General features: G+C 50.0%; 1 protein-coding gene across 2 annotated transcripts in view; it reads right to left on the reverse strand.

The window, feature by feature from the left end:
* COL5A1 (collagen type V alpha 1 chain) overlaps positions 1-9,850 on the reverse strand; it is a 122,990-nt gene extending 113,140 nt beyond the window's left edge. For both annotated transcript variants that reach the window (XM_065737251.1, XM_065737250.1), the window contains exon 1: positions 9,647-9,850. In XM_065737251.1, the coding sequence (XP_065593323.1) occupies positions 9,647-9,746 (100 nt within the window). In that variant the 5' untranslated portion in view covers positions 9,747-9,850. The remainder of the gene's footprint in view (positions 1-9,646) is intronic.
* Between the last annotated feature and the right edge of the window lie 6,813 nt (positions 9,851-16,663).

Consider the following 16,663-nt stretch of genomic DNA (forward strand, 5'->3'; position numbering starts at 1 on the left):
CCTGTGCCAAAGGCAGTGACAAGGATGAAAGCCGCTTCCTCCTCCCACCCTCACGTCGCTTTCAGATCACAGAAACAACAAGGGGATTCTTTGTGATCTGCCCTCCCTCGTTACAAAAAGCAGAAGACCCAAAGGGATCGGGAGAAAAACCACATCAGCCTCAATAAGGAAAGCATCTGCGGCCACAGTGCCCCAGGCGAGGGCTCCTTATCCTTCAAGGAATCGACAGCTTTCCAAGATGAGACACTGAGCAGCTCACAGCCAGGGAACAGCGATACCTGGGTGGACAGCCTCACATCTTTGAGGGGAAATCCTCCATCCCCATCTATCTGCTGAAATCTCCAACTTCCACGTCGCAGCAGCCCATCAGAGCCAAGGCTGCAATGCACAAACCAGGCCCAGCTCGCAGCTCCTTCCTCCATCTGGAGACCAAACGGTCGCATCACTAGTGAGAGAGTCCAGGCTCCTGATCATCTGACAGCACGTGGAATTTGGGCGGAGTTTTCAGCCAGCTTGGACAAAACCTATAGCAGCAAACTCTTCCAAAAGTCGTTCCTGGAAATCACCTTGCATCATGCAGATGAGTAAAACGGTTTGTACAGCACAAAGCAATTAACCGAACTGCTGATGATCCCCGAAGGAGGGCATTTCAGCCACAAGAAGTATGAAACCCATAGGCACAACGGCCCGTGACTTCAAGCCTAGCCCACTTAAAAAAAACCATTAACAGCTTTGGAATCAACTTCTGGCCTCGTGGCCATCACTGCTGTTTAATTGAGACTGCCCCAGCAATATCAGCTGAAGGAACATTCTGGCCAACCCCCATCCTATCCCACCCACTGGGCATTAACCCACCCACTGCCCATCACTTTCCCCTCCATAAGTGCAGCCCACGAGCCACATCTTGACTCACAGTTCCCAGTCAGCATGGTTAACCAACTGCCTGGGGCTTGCAGAAAGAGACCTTGGGGCAGGAAATTAAAAGCTTAATTTATAACTGAGCCCTCACTAGGGCTAGGGAAGGGGACGGTGGCAAGCTACAGGGTGGGCTCATACATCCCACCACCCTGTGCTGCTATCGCAGCCCCTTTCCTCCAGGACATCCCAGGACAGTGCAGCAACCACACCAGGAGCCACCGCTCAAGGTCTGCACCTTTTCTTGCCAGCACTTCAAGAGCTGCTGTGCCAGGACACCACCAGCCTTGAACTAAGTGCTGGAGAAAAGCAGCCTGAGTATTAGGGGTTGCCACACTAATATGGAGGTGGCCTTTTCTTCTGGGTATACAAGGAGGAATGGGAGCTTACTGACCCTACCAGCTCCAGCTTTTCGTTTGGCAAAGAAACTGCAGCAGTAGAGCAGCAACAATCCTATCTTGTGAATATTATTTGGGTTTTTGGAGCACAGCCTGTACTGGCAGCTAAATCCCAGCCCCAGACCCTTGCTAACATCTAGGTGCTTGAACACTTCAGATTTCAGCTGAGATTGGGGCTTGTAACTCTGAAAGTACAGCGAAACAGAGCTGTTTGGCACCAGCTGAAACACCTGGCTTGGAGGCTCCTTTTTTTCCATTTCTTCTAAGCAGAATGACACTTGTATTCACAGTGACTCATCTCCTTGACCTTTCTATTCACTTCTAATGGTGCAAGCTGGAAATAAGGGCATACAAACAATGCATTCATTATTCAGCTTGTGAACTGCAGCCCTCAGACCAAATCTCTACCCTGCAGCAGACGAGCACACGGGGTTTGCATCTCATTCCAGAGCACTGAGGATGAGCCCCCCCCTTCTCCCCTCCCAAAGACCAACCCAAACCCACTGCTTCTTGCTGGGCACAAGAAGGGTGCAGCTGAAGGGGCTCATCCCCTACTGCCAAAAAGCCCGGTGTAAAATGCTGCACGAGTGCAAGAGATCCTGGGAAACTGGCAGTGTCACCTCCAGGAATTCAGCTGCAACAAATTCTTACTGAAGTATTGTCTTGGAAACAGAAGAGGGGGTGGAGGGAGGAACGGAGGAGGAAAAGGGGCCAGCAGGGCTCTCCGAGAGGACACACGAGCCGCTCAGCTGCGGCACAGCTTTCCTGTACGTCCACACACACAAAAAACAGCAGCTCCAGCTGACATGTCAATGAAACTAAATTTGGCCACTAAAACTTCCTGCCAGCCTCTCCTCCACCCCCCCCCCCCCAAGCAGGGACTCCAGCAGACCCCTGGGTGACCCCCTCTCTGGGAGCTTTCCCCCATTGACTTCTCACACCATTTCCAGCATAGCTGCAAAACTCCCCCCCCCCCCATCCTTTGCAAGCTGTGGCAGTAAAGTGCAGAGAGGCAAAGAGAGAAAAGGGCTTTCAGCAGTTTGCTTAAAAGCTGAGCCAGGAAAAAACTTACTTTATTTACTCTGAAAGAATTAGCATCTCCCTGGCTGCAGATGCACAGCTTGATGCAGGCAGGGATGGCACGTAGGGTCATCTCAAGCTAACAAACATTGAGCTCTGTTTAAGCCAGGCCTATCACTCAGATCTTCAGCAAGCTGCAGTTTCTGAACCACACGTCATCCAAACGGTGCCCAGCTGCTTTGGGTGAAACCCAGACACTGCTCAGATGAATGGGAACTTGTCCCTGAGCGCAGCAGGACTACGGTTTGGCCTTTTTCCTGCTGCTCTAGGTTCAGTGGGCAGAGCATCAGAAGAAAGGCAGCATCAGGCATGGGAGACTTTGAATGGCTTGGGTTGGAAGGGACCTCATGAGAATTCAAACCGAACCCACTGGGGATGAAGACAGCCCAGTGCTGGCACAGGGGCAGAGCATCCTACAGCAATACCCTGGATCTGCTCTTACACCAGCTAAATAGCTGAATATCAACACCTGAAAGCCAGCTGACAAACTGACAGCAGCCTACCTGACCTGTCCCCGCATCACAGCACAGGGTTAACATGCAGTACCCCACACCAGCATCCAACTGCAGCACCCAGCACCCCACCTCCATGCACATCCCTCCAGCTTCCAGTAAGCCAAACCACAGCCTGACAGCCCCTCTACCTGCATCAGTTCTGGACAGTGCTTCATAGTGATCTTAGAGCAGCTGATGTAACAGGGACTTGTCCAAAAGCTGGGAGAGGATGTGCAGCACAGCTCGGGAAGCATCCCTGATGGTGTAGCTCACTCCATTCAATCCCTACACCATCCTTTTTCTTTCCAGTTTATTACACAATCGTGAAGAAAAATTCCAGCCTTGCAAATACATTAATGTCATTTTCCTACTTTCAAAAAGGGAACGTCTCAACATTGTGAAGGCTTCCAGATGACACCAAGAATCCTGTTGGCTTCTGGAGAGAGAAAGAGCGTAGACTCAGAGCGACCAACCTCAAAAATGCCTTTTGTGCAGCTCCTCCGTTTATTTTAGTTCTAAAGATTTTCCAGACGTCTCTGCAGAGAAACCACGGCATCATTTGGATGGTTTGCTCAGCTCACTTCACGAGCCATGAAATTCGCCGGCAGTAACCCGGTGGCTAATTACACCACATTGCCAACCTCAGGTTTTTTTTCCACATAACATCAGATTGGAACCATTTTTCCATTCTTTCATGTCTCAGCTCCCCTTTTTCTTTTTTCCTCCTGGTTTCTCTTCCCATTTTGGGATGTTCTCCATTTGTTCGTTTCACACAAAGGTTTCAAGTCTATTTTAAGAAAAACTGCCCGTTTGCAAACTCAGCACATACCCCACAAGCTCCTGCCCAGCTAGCAAGGCAAAAAAGCTTTGATACTAAAGCAGAGCCAGGCTGCAGCTGCAGGAGGCAGATCCAGCAGCCTCTTGAGCAAGCCAGGAGAGCAAAGGAGAAGCAGTGCACTGCTGGGAGTAAAAATCAGCTAATGGGTAACGTTAGATGGCAATAGAAAATCTTCAGGTGACAGCACTCTGCTTACATTGGTCAAAGATTTGTCCCCTACAGTGGACTTGCCTGCTCAGGATGCTGCTGTGTGCTTTGCTGGTGCTTAATGCCCAGCAGTGAAACAAGCCTCTGATGGAGGCCACTGGCCCAAGGAAATTCCAGCTTGCAGGAGGCTTCAGCTCTCAACAGATATTACACACTGGCTTCACACTCAGTCTCTCAAATCCTGGTCTTAAATTTTCAGGTAATTTACTGCTGAAGGATGGGTCTTAGGAGGCTGAAAACTAAGGGTAAACCTTGTTGGCAGCTCTGCTCTGCAAGCAAAGCACAGCTCCTGACAAAAGGAACTCCCCAGCGGGGTGGGGAGCTTTTCCCCAGGGCCAAATCAACCCCTGGAGCACACCTGAGCTCCTAGCTATTGCCAGAGATGCACGGTGGCTATCACCACGTGCTTCCTGCTTTCTCTAGAAGGCATGGGACAGTGTGGAGAAGGTTTTCCTTTCCAAAAGTCCTCTTAAGCATCCCCAGAAAGCCATTCTCCCGACAGCTCCATGCAGAGGTCACGATCCGAAACAAATCCAAGCAGAGATGAGAGCCAAAAGAGGCACTAAGCAGCCCAGTTCCAGAACACAACTGAGTGCAGAGAAACTGCCACAGCTCAGTGCAATTCTGCTCTTTTAAAGAAGCTGAAAGCCAACAGCATCAGCACACAGCACAGGGAAAGCAGAGGACTGCCCAGCCGTGCTGTAGGAGCACACTCGCGTTGTTGGATGAATACTGAAGATATTAAATCTGATCCCATGTCAGCAAATGACTGAAAGGCCTCAGCATTCCCAAAGCATCTTCAGTCACTATCAGACTTGTGCCAACGTCAGGGCTCTCCTATATACACAAATAGAAATCTATGCTGGATGGAAACACAACGGGAGAGGAGGAAGTCCTCCTCCACGTGAGCAGAGCTCGAGGTGCAATCTGCAGTTCACTTCTGGTGCATTTCCCACGTAATTCTTTTGTTTTAAACCACATCTTCTGCAGTCCAAAATATCTGTATCGAAGAATGAATGGCGTTTACAAACAAAATCTAAGTCATTTGACTTTTCTTGAAATAACTTTACGGAACAGCTGCTTTCAAGTAAGCCTCCTGCTAAACAAACCAGGCGAGCAGATGTAGGTGCACGTGTACATGTGCTGAAGTGTCAAATTTACACATGTAGCACAACAGGGGTTTCCCCATTCATAGAGAGTGACACACTTCTGTAACGCAATGGAGAGCACAGCAATGACGGCAGAGCACCAAGGTTGCAGGCTGCAGTAAGTGAGGATTTGCTCAAATGCAACAGCCACGTGGACAGAAATAAAGGAAAGAAGCTGTTTACCTTCTGAAGGCCTCAGGTAGGCAAAGATCTCCAGCAAGAAGCCCTCAACCCATGTGCCAACCACTAAATGAGGTCTGGGTGAGGGTGGGTCCTGGCTCCAGCCCTTCTGGTCACACAGGTACATTGCATACACCTGAGCTCCCCTGGCTTGGCCCTGCCTTCCCAGCAGGTGCTCCATCACTGCTTCAAGCCCTGACTTTGCATTTCTGCTATAACTTCAAAGTCAATTTTCCCCATAACAGAGCACAAGCCCAAAATGCAGCTGCTCTCCTCAAATCACACCTGGGCACCCTTGCACCCAGCTACAGCACACACGGAGCATCCTGTCTTTAACACAAGGGACAACCAACAAGCCAGCAAACAGCACTTCACTCAACCTTGGAAGTCTTTTGTGGCCCAGCAGCCCTGGACACGACACCACCTGAACACAGGCAGACCCCCATCTTGCTGCACTCCCCCTAACCCTCAAGTTGCTCATGGGGAAGCATAGTATTGCTCCATGCAGTCTTTCCAAGTTTGAGACTTCTGAGTTTGCACAGCATGGCCAGCCACCCTCCACTTGCTCCAGGAAGAGCAGCTTTGCAGTGCAGCCCCCCACTCTGCAGTGTCCCCCAGCATCCAAACAACATGACAAGAGGGCCAGGCAGGGAGCAGGCTCCCCCAAAAGAAAGCAGAAAAAGAAACTGTTCAATTCAATGGCCAATTTGCTTCCCTGCTGCAGATAAGAAAAAGGCAGACTGAAGAACCATTTCCTGGAAAGTACTTCCACAGATTTACTTTGAAGTCCAGACAGAGCTCAGATCACCCAAAGATGCATCTACAAATGGCACTTTGTGCAAATGCCTCTGCATTAGCCATATGCCACAGCAGTGCCGCCTTCATTTTTAGCATCTGCTACCACAGTTTGCTGAGGCTTAAAGGATCTATCTGTAATTTAGAGCAGTTATGAGAACTTACAGTCTAACCCCAAGGCTGAGGCACACAGAGTCCTGAGAGAGCCGGAGGAGGCTGAGCTCCTCTGCTCCCCATCACCATCCTATGGCAGAGGTGGGAGAGTTCAGAGCAGGAACCATGGCACTGCATCACCCCCCAAATGCTGGAGATATCAGCACACTCTCATGACACGGTGATGCGATTTCAAGTAATCAGGAGACACTGAATCCTCCCTGTTAGAATCACTGTACATTTTAGAGAGGAAACCTGAGAAGCCCAACTCCTTCAGCAAGAAAATGGAAGAGGTGGTGGACAGTACCTTCTCAAAACAAGAAGGCACATCCCTTTGGCAGTGCCCTTCTATCTGTTCTTGGGCAGACTGTCAGCAGGAGTAACACCAGTTTCGTTTGTTGGATTACTCTCGCTTTTAAAAAGGCATTTTACATAGGATGCATCAGCACTGGACATCTGACACAGCAACACCAGCAGGCAGGAGGACACCCACAAAACCAGTAACCCTTTGACAATTTGCCTTAAGAGAGTTATGCCCCAATGACCCTCTGGTCATTACGGTCATCATGAAGTGGGATTTCTCCAGTCCCCAAAAGAATCATTGCCTGGGCGACACAGCACAGCAACACTACAGGTTGAAGTACCAAAGTTCCCATTACATTTGTTAAAAACCAGTGCAACCAGCTCATCTACCACGGGTCAGCAACCAGCACTGAGTGGAGTGAGCCTCGAAGGGAACGGTCTGCAAGGGTTTTCATCTTCACCCCAGCTCACAAGGAAGAATAACAGATGACCTAAGCTGAATGCCTCTACGTGTCCCCTGGTCAGAGCATGGCTAACAGCTGGGGTGCTTTTAAGCTCAAGCCCCATTCCAACCTGGTGGTACATGGACAGCATGGTCCAGGTTTTACACTGGAAATCAGAGCTACCATCAGTGCCAAACTGAAAGTCATATTTCTTCTTGTAAATCGATATCAGCACATTCAATTGGCGAAATATTAAACAAAAGAATTCTAATTGGCTGCATTAAGATTACTTTTTAGCTCATTCTAGATGGCTGGGGAAGAGCCAAGGAGAGAAGCAACAGATGGTAACGGGATACTTCATAATTTCCAGCATTTTTATTTCTTCTAAAGAGCTCGCCATGTATTCTTATTACACTTCTTCACCACTAAAGGAAACTGCTGCTTCCAAAAGTTTTCACCCAAAAACCCAGTCCAACTTCACAGGCGTTTGTGAAAGCACAGACAGACTCCAACTTTGTGGGTTCGACTTTTGTGTGACATCATCTGTTAAAATATGGGAAAATGTGTGCTGGAAGGGCAGCACTCAGAGGTGGTTCAATTCGTGTCACTTCGGGCATTGTGATTCCTCTGTTTGCTCTGGAAACCTTCTCTTCTGAGTTTCTCCCCTCTCTCTATGGAGCTATTGATGGATCTGTATCCGTGAGCGAGCACAAGCGTTTTTATTTCTCCACACACAGAAACTGGCTGAAAAGAAAATGAAACAAACAATCCGGGCTGAAATACGACCCAAGAAAACTCGGAAAGATTCTAAAAAAAGCTCCAAAGACCGTTAGTCGGCGTCGTCAAGAGCCCAAATCTGACTCCTCCCTCATCTAAATTATTTGATGTCCTATTAGGACGTTCATTAGGAAAGCTCAAAGCTCTTCGCAGCAAGAGCCATTAGGTGGAGCAGAAGCTGGCCCTACAAAAGCTCTCCAGCCACCACAGCATCACTGCTCCAGCTGGACCAGACTCCTGCAGCTGCAAGCCAGAGTGAGCCTGGCGTTTCAGGAAGGTTACCTGGTAGCTCTAAGGGCATTGCAATGAAGCAGGCTGGAAGGGTAGACACTGACAAGCTGTATGCCAAAGGATGCTCTTTCTTAAAGGGCTGAAACGTGAAGTACAGCCGCAGACAAAAGGGAAGAAAACAACAAAACAAACCAGAAAACATCGTGATCTTTCCTTTGAAGCAGTCAGGATTGGTGGTAGTTCGGTTTTCAGCTCACACAAAGTCAGAGGGAGCCGGCAGCACGAAGAGGAACCAGGAGGAGCCGGCATCACCCCAGCACTCTGACACTTCTGAGCTATGACAAACTCCAGCAGTAGCTCCGTTCCCTTTTCCTGGCAGTGCGGCTCCAGAAGCATTTTCCCCCCTGACCAACAACTCACTTTCTGCCCCGCTCGGATGTGCAAGCAAAACAGCACTCCTATACGCCACTTTCTTAAGGTCATACACTGAAAGTACAGCAATTTGCAACCACACCGCTACATACAGACCCCCTCCAGCCCCCTCCATCGTTCGTGCCACACCAGCAGCCCCACGAGCACCGCTGCCTGGGCTTCACAGGACAGGTACCAGCAATGGGGAACGGAGCACCAACACTGAAACCCGGCCAGCTCAGCTCCATGGGGCACTGCTTTGTTTCAGATCACCCTGCCAAACTCCAGCTCCAACTTTTCAGACTTCAGAACGAGCTTCTCCAGCAAGCTGCTCCTCAGCCTTTCCCCTCCTAATACGACTTAACGAGATCCCGGAGCACCAATACCTCCAAGCATCTGCTAAAACCCCACCAAACGCTCTGAAAACTTCCTCAGCGCGTTCCCACGAGCATCCAGCCAGCCTGCTCTGCTCGGGGAAGGCAGACATTTGGAAAGCAGAGCCCTCAAAATGCACTCCGGCAAACCAAAGCGGTGAAATCGAGCACTTATCCCCACTTCTGCAGGGCCGTACAAATGACGCTGCGGGGTTTCTCGCTGCACGCCTCGCGCTGCCCCACATCTGCTGCTTCACCGCGCTCCCTCTCGCCCCACTCAGGAGTCATCATTTCAAGGGGAAAGCCCACAAATTGGGGCTGGGGTGGTGGGGGGGAGAGGGCTGAGAACGCGCTTTGAGGTGCTGAGCAAGGTCTGCAAGTTTTCGCGCATGAGATCCGCGCGGAGGGGAGAGCAGATTACTCGCAGACAAAAGTTTCTTCCCCGTAGAGAGAAGAGCTATACGAGAAGAGAGGCTTCCAGTTGATTAAATACAGATACACTCACGGCCACAGCCTTCAGAAACACGTCTCGCCTTTTTGCTCCCAACAAGAAAAAAGGAAAAAAAAAAGAGAAAAAGAAATAAAAAATAGAAAATAAGAAAAGGCAGCGCAGCAACAGGCAGGTCCTCTTTAAGAAAGACGGAGAAAGTCCTGTTTTCACTTTTCCCCCCCTTTCACGGGCCCCCCGACAAACGGCACTCGGACCCGAGCAGCTCAAGGCTGTTGGGTTGTGGGGTTTTTCTGGGGCTTTTTCTTTTCCTTTGGATCACGGACACTCCGCGTCGCCCCGCACAAAGCCCACTCCCGGGGCATCGCGTTGCCCCGCTCCGGCTCACCGCTGCCGCTCGTGGGGTGGATCGGGAGGGGGTGGGGGGGGTCCCGGTGGTCCTGCCGCTTACCTGCCCGGCCCAGGGCCACGGCGCCCAGTAGGACCAGCGCGGCGTGCACCGGCCAGCTCCGTATCCAACTGCGCCTTTTCCATCGCGTGTGCGTATCCATGGTCCACAAAAAAAAACGGGGGCACCAACTCGGGACAATTTGAAGGGATACAAAACAAAACAAAAGCAGCGAAGGAAAGTCGCTCGGGTTTCTTCTCCTCTCTCAATTTCCCCCCCCCCCCGCCACCCACCCCCCCGAGAGCAGCCGCTTTATAAAGCCATGGGACGGCCACAGAACTGTCGGGGGCTCCGCTGTGCTCCGCTCCGCCGCGCTGCCCCCCCGGCCCCTGCCTGCTCCTGCGGCGAAAACTTTCTTTCTCTCCCCCCCTCCCTCCTTCCCTTTTCTTCTTTTAAACCCAAGGCGAGACTTTGTCAATCTCGGAGCCGAGCAGCAAATCAGGGCCGGGCGGAGCGGCCCCCAGCCCGGCCCCCCCGCCCGCCCCCCGAGCCCGGCCCGGCGGCAAGTTTGAATGCGATCGGGCTGCCCCGGCCCCGAAATGACCCCCCCTTCCCTTCCCATGGCAGCTGACACGGGCTGGCGTGCTCCCGATTGCCCCCCATCCCTCCCCGCAGGGGACGTAGTGGTAAAACGCGAGGATTCGGCAAATGCAATAACATAAAATGAAGCAGTCGCTGCAAAGGAGAGCAGGGAAGCGGCAGCAGCTGCACGCTGTCGTCTTGCCATAGGGCCCAGCCCGGCTTCTGCTCCTGCTGCTCTTCCTCTCCCTGAGCCACAGAGCACTGCAAGAGGCACAGACATCAGCTCCAAAGGATGGCACTCGCTCTGGTGCTGTACAGCAGCAGTACTAATACAGCACTGAGCAAACTGCATCTGCTCTGACCTCCCTGCATCGCATCCTTCCCCCTCAGCTGTCCCAGAGGATGCACCATGCACTGCAGGATGAGGTGGCACGATGCTGCACAAACCCCACACCACACGGCGTTGAACCAGACAGGAGAAAACAACCAAACAGCTTTCTCTCTTCTCTAAAAGGCTTTGAAGACACTCCCTAGCATCAATACCTTGCTGTCAGTGCCATTTAGAGATCCAAACAATGCCCACTGCTGGCACGCACCCAGGTGAGAGGTCCCTATTCTGGAGTCACACTTGATTCCAGAAGGGCAGTGATCCCACCTATAGACTCACGCCCTCAGCCACACTGAAACTTTCCAGCCCTCACCAGTTTTTACGGAGCAGCATCTTGAGGGCCTTCATTGCTTTTAGGGGATAAATCATTGCTGCCACTCAGATTTCTGCACTGCCTGTGGGTTTGGTCATTCAGCACTTCACAGACCTGGGCAGCTGCTGGCCATTTCTGCTTATTGTGTACGAGGAGGGAACAACACATGGTTTAAGGGTCACCCATCCTGTCCCTGCTCTGTAACATCTGTTGGAAGAGGACTCAGTACAACTGGAGCTTGCTCAACATCAATCCTTGACCTGGCTGGAATGAAAGATCCTTGGAGAGGTAGGTGACATCACCTGGTACATCAAAACCCAAGAGCACAGTAGGCCAAATCCCACCACATCTGCAGAAGGGAGCGAGAGGAAAGCCAGCATTACCAGTGCACTCAGCTAGTAGCCTAAGGGAACCATTCAGTGGTTCAGTGGAAAAGAGGTATAGGAAACACTTCCCATCACCTCAACCTGTGGAATGCTTTCCCTTTCCAAGCAGCTTCACTGCAAAACTGGGGAGGCTGCAGCACGAGCTGCAACGTGAGGCTGAAAGCCTTTCACCAGGGAGGTGAGATGCACGTGGGCTGCCCCACGCCGGGAGCTGGGAGGCACACAGTGTGTTCTGGCTTCTGCCACGCACAGGGTGAGCGCAGTGCCAGTGGCACTCCCAGGCACGTCTCAGATGAAAGCCTCCTCCAGGATACCCACCTTTCATGAGTAACCAGATGGCTGGAGGCTGGCGAGACAAATGAAGTTGTGCTCTATGTTCGGGAGGAGCCTGGAGGCACGTTCATTCAGTACAAATAACACCTGTGCATCCCAGCACAGAGCACCCGCTGGGTGCAGCCCAACCATGGCAGTGCCCATCACCACTGCACGTCACGCTCACAGGAACAGCTTTCCACGGGCTCACAGGTGTCTCTGGTATGGAACAGAGGGAGATATTGTCTCTCCCCTCAGTCGTAGGGAGTGAAAAATCATCTCAGGAGTACAGATACAGACCTAGGGCAGCTACGAGGACAGCACTACCTGCAGGTTGCAGGCTGACCTTACCAGTAGCCCTTCTTGTTGTGATAGCAGAACAAAGCAATAACTCAATCCACAATCTTTCCACGGATGCTTCCTCTCCTGCTCAGAGGCCCAGGAGCCCTCGCAGGGCACCAGTGTCTGACTTCAGCCTCTGTTATACAAATGCCAGCACCCCTCGTCTTACTGCTCCAGATGTTGCTGGCATTTCAGATTGCACAAACAGCTCATTGTTTGGGAATGAGACCCTTTTTGTCTTCTCCAGATGCAAGTGAAAATCCCACTAACACCTGAACACAAGCCGAAGTGTTGAAATCCCCTGCCCTTTCAGAGGCATACAGCAAAAGGAAGGATTTCTGGTACATTGAAAGCAATGCAGACAAGGAAATCAAAGCAGCTCAGAGCAGTACAATCCTCACTTACAACCATACTCCAAATACTCCCAAAGCCCCATTCCAAACGCAAGCCAGAATACCCAAACCTCAATCCTCATCAGATGTAAAAGCCACTTTGCTTTATACAGCAGCTGAGAACACGGCCCAGGGAGTTTTGCTGAACAGCACAAATCCGAGTTTCCAGTTGCTCTCCAGGTGATTTAGAAGCTTGCACAGACCTGTTTGCCCCTCCTCAACAATAGCAGAGCAATATGGCGTTAAGCTTGTAATAGCAAACTGGAAAATTCCAGCATTCACGTGCCAAGTTTAAAGAGCCAGCCCCTGCCTGGGAGCTGCCTGGGTCATCCATCTGGTGCTGCGAGCTCCCAGCAGCTTTACACGAGGTGGGTTTGTTCACACCAACTCAATCCCTCCAGCAATCAGACAGGGTAACATCCCAACAGCCAACAGTGACTGCAGCAGTTGTGGATGGCTGAGTATCTGGAGGGAATGGCAGCTCTTTATAACAGCATTTTCACAACTAAACACGTCTTGAGCTCAGCTAACTGCTGGTTATAGGATAGGAGATGGTGAGCTTTCCCCAAGTCTCGGGACACGTAGGTAAAATAAACTGATAGTTGTTACGTGATTATCGTTTCATCATTAATGAAAGCACTCAGACACAAGCATCCCACCAAAACACTGCAAAGAGTTCTGTGATTCAAAAGTAAATATGGGGATAATCAGAAAAGCTCCAGGTTGTACTGATAACAAGCTAAATCCTATGAACGCCCGCCAAGAACAGACTGAAAAGGAAACTCAGAACTGCTTGAGCTGTCGCATGAATCACCAGGAAAGACCAACACTATCAAGAGTTATTTCAAATACTATTCAAGGGCAGCACAAGGTCTGTAAAAAGAATTTCCCTCCTTCCTTTCCAATCAGATAATGCACCTTTACTCTTTGTAAAGATGTAAGGCTTCTGCATCTGTCCCTGACTAAACCCACACAAAGTGCTCTATGCTGAAGTCACAGTGCCAACCTGCAACCTCCCACCTCTCACATTCAGTTTCTGTAACAGGTAACCCCCCAAATACAAAACATGCCATTAGGAATATTTCCTGTACTGAAGATTATTTCCCTCCAAGAAAGACAAGTTGCAAAACAAGGATAAAAACAGCACCACTCCAGCATTAAACACCTGCTTTGGCTCCGCAAGGCTGGGAGCCGGGCAGCCTGTTCTTCCAGGCTTCAGCTGTGCTGCTGGAAATTCAGATCTGATTTTTGCCATGAGGTGGCACCAGGACAAACCCCATCATGGGAACGAGCAGCCAACACAAGGTGGGGCTTGTTTTTTTGTGTGCTCCAATGTTTCGTAGTCAAAGAGGCTTGTTTAATAGAGGAAATAGCATTATGAAGTGAACAGACATTCCACTCCTCCTCTTTTTCCAGTGCTGTTGCCTTCTCCTCAGTTTGATGTGGACAACTCCAAGCCTTGCACTTGAGCAGTATTGATGTTAAGCACAGGGACAGAAATCACACCAAAGTGCCTGCAAAGGATGGACTCAGTTCACCCTTCTTCAGGCTCCTCTCCCCATCCAGTGTCAGCCTGAGAGATTGACAGGAGAGCTGCTCTTCCCTCTCCTTATCCCTACACTCCATTCCCTCACGCCCTGTGATCTGCAGCTGATGGCCCAAGCTAAACCCTATATAATCTGTCTAGACAAGACAGATGATCCCTGGTGCTGCAGAAAGCTATATGTTAAGGCATGAAGGCCTGTAACTTACCCTATGATCTTCACAAGGATAAAAAAGAATTAAAAAAATGGAGGTATTCCTGAGTCCCTCAAACTCCGGGTGACCCTTAGACAGGCTTTGTTGAGTACAGGCTGCAAAACTCAGTTTTGAGCTCTAGTTGGTCCATCATAATCATGTCTGAAGATTAGAGGTGAGCCCTAGCCACATACAGGTCCCCAATTCCCCAGTGGCATCCAGGGTCAGCCTTGCGTGCCATGAGGAGTATTTCCATCAAGATCACTGCAGTGTTTATTTTCAAGTGGCTCCACAAGAAAGGCTTTCAACATTTTCCCCAGGGATGGGCAGGACACAGTCGAGTGGATGACAGCTTGCAGTCCATGCATCTCCACTTCTTGCACATTAACAGTGGTCACTAGGACTTATTTTTCCCCAGCAACTGTCCTGTTTCTCATTGCTATTCCAGGAATGCTGATGAGCAGCTTTGCTGGGGTAGCTCATCCTCCAGAAATGACGTGTCCCACCTTCCTGCTACCTTACATTCCCTGAAATAATGGTCTGGACAGATGTTAACTGTGACCACGTCCACCAGTCTTCCCTCCTTACCAACAACTTTGTGTGATCATCGCTCTGGTTTTGCCAAATATTCCATGCGCAGTTATTTGATATTTCTAAAGATCAGCTTTGGTGGCTTCTAAGTATATAAGCAAGCTCTGTGTTGTACCAAGAAAAAGCCTGCATTTCATTTTCCCCTACCACAATTAGCTAATTACATTCTTCAAGTTACCCTCTTGCTTCATCAGAGATGAGCTGGAATCCTCCCCAGGAACACCCTGAACCTGAAACAAATTGCTGGAAATCTTGGGATAAAAGCTGAATATGAAACTGGAAGTTGTAAAGCTTAACCCATAGGATGTGGAATTTCTTTTGCAAGCGTGGCAGTTCACATTTACAAGTATCTGCTCTGCAGCCATGCGTAAAGCTGATGGTGCCTTTTCATCCCAGCAGTTCCTGAGCTCTGTACTGTCAACAGCTCACATAATTCAGGCCTCCTGTGCCACCTGAGCATGCTGCTTGTGTCTGTGGGAGTATGCAGCACCTAACAGGTGGAATTTACGGCTTGAATGGGATGGAAATTAAATGGCATAAAATCCAGTCCAAGGTAGAAGGGAAATGACCTGTATATTAAGGCCTCCTCAGACATGGAAGGTCAATTAGATCCCCCAGAGGAAACTGTGAGAAATCCGATGGTGTGAATCACATCAGATGGGTCTGGACACAACTCTGTGTGGTTGGGAACGGCCCCACTCCGCCATCAGTGGGCTGAGAGGGACCACGCAGACCTTTTCCACTGCTGGTTTCTGCAGCTCAGTAATCCTGAAAAAATTTGAGTGGATTTCACAAGAATTCATGGTCACAACACTGCCACAGAGCAGCATCACTTGTGAATTACTCTGCTAAGGCCTAGTGATTGACCAAAGCATCCCAGTATGTTTCAGTCGTACCAGGTGAGGATCCTTTCTTTAGACCTTCCCCTGAAATAGAACAGTTCAGACCCAGAGGCTTTCATCCAGACTTTCCCTTCTCTAATATTCCTGTCAATTAACCCTGTAACACAATTTATAGGCAGCTATTTTCACTTGTAATTTTGCTGCCTTAAAGACACTAAAAATGATGCATTCCCTAGATTCCCCTTTGATTTCCTAAGATTACAGGTTCGTTCCGCTGAGGGCTTCTGGAGTGACAAAGCCCTTAATTTGGTTGTCTTTTTTCCCCCCTGGCTGAAGTAGTGGTTTAGAAATTATGAGAATACAAGGACACTATGTGTACCACCCAGCCATCAAAAAGCAGTCCAGACAACAGACCACAGCCACGGCAGTCTACCCTATGTTCTAAATAGAGAGGGGAAATAAAACATCATGCAAAGCAGTCATTTTTGTGGATGAATCACTCAAGGAATCCCATCCAGCTGCTGAGTGGTCTCTGACATGACTAATTCCTACTTCTGTCCATTCAGTGTTTCCAGTCAGTCACCTTCTCACACACACCAGCACCTTGCCGCAAGTCCCCACGGTGACTTCAGCCCCTCTTCCCACTGATGAGATTTCCAGTTTGGGTAACTCCAGAGCAAACCAAACAGCCTCACTTCTGTTGGATTTCCAGGTTGCAGCACCCACGCGATCATTGTACTCCTACAGCAGAAACACGATGCCTGTTTGGGGGATGATATATTTTATACAACCTGATGGGTTTGTCACTAGCCCTCGCATCTACCTGAAATTTCATGCTGGTTGGCCATTCCTCCAGAGACACCTCTCCATATGAGTCCAAGGCATTTTGGCCACACATTCTCATTAACCACACAGAATAATCCACCAGTGCTTCACATACCTTTGAAGATCTGGTCTAGAAAACAACAGCAGAGCGTCAGAGTCCTAATCATTTTTCCTGAGGCATTAAAACTGTTTTCACAAGCAAAACCGTGGCACTGGGGACAAGTAGCAGACAGGCTGTGTTCTGCTGTGCTTTGTATCCGAGCAGCAACTAACCCCTGTACTGCAGAAGAGAGCTAGCTATGTGCATGCCTATGTGCATGCCATTGGCTCACTCTTGCAGTCCCCTTCCCACACTCCTGGGAGATCTCCC

Source organism: Cyrtonyx montezumae, unplaced genomic scaffold, assembly GCF_038088225.1.
Source record: "Cyrtonyx montezumae isolate F1298 unplaced genomic scaffold, pur_monq_1.0 scaffold_20, whole genome shotgun sequence".
Classification (NCBI taxonomy): domain Eukaryota; kingdom Metazoa; phylum Chordata; class Aves; order Galliformes; family Odontophoridae; genus Cyrtonyx; species Cyrtonyx montezumae.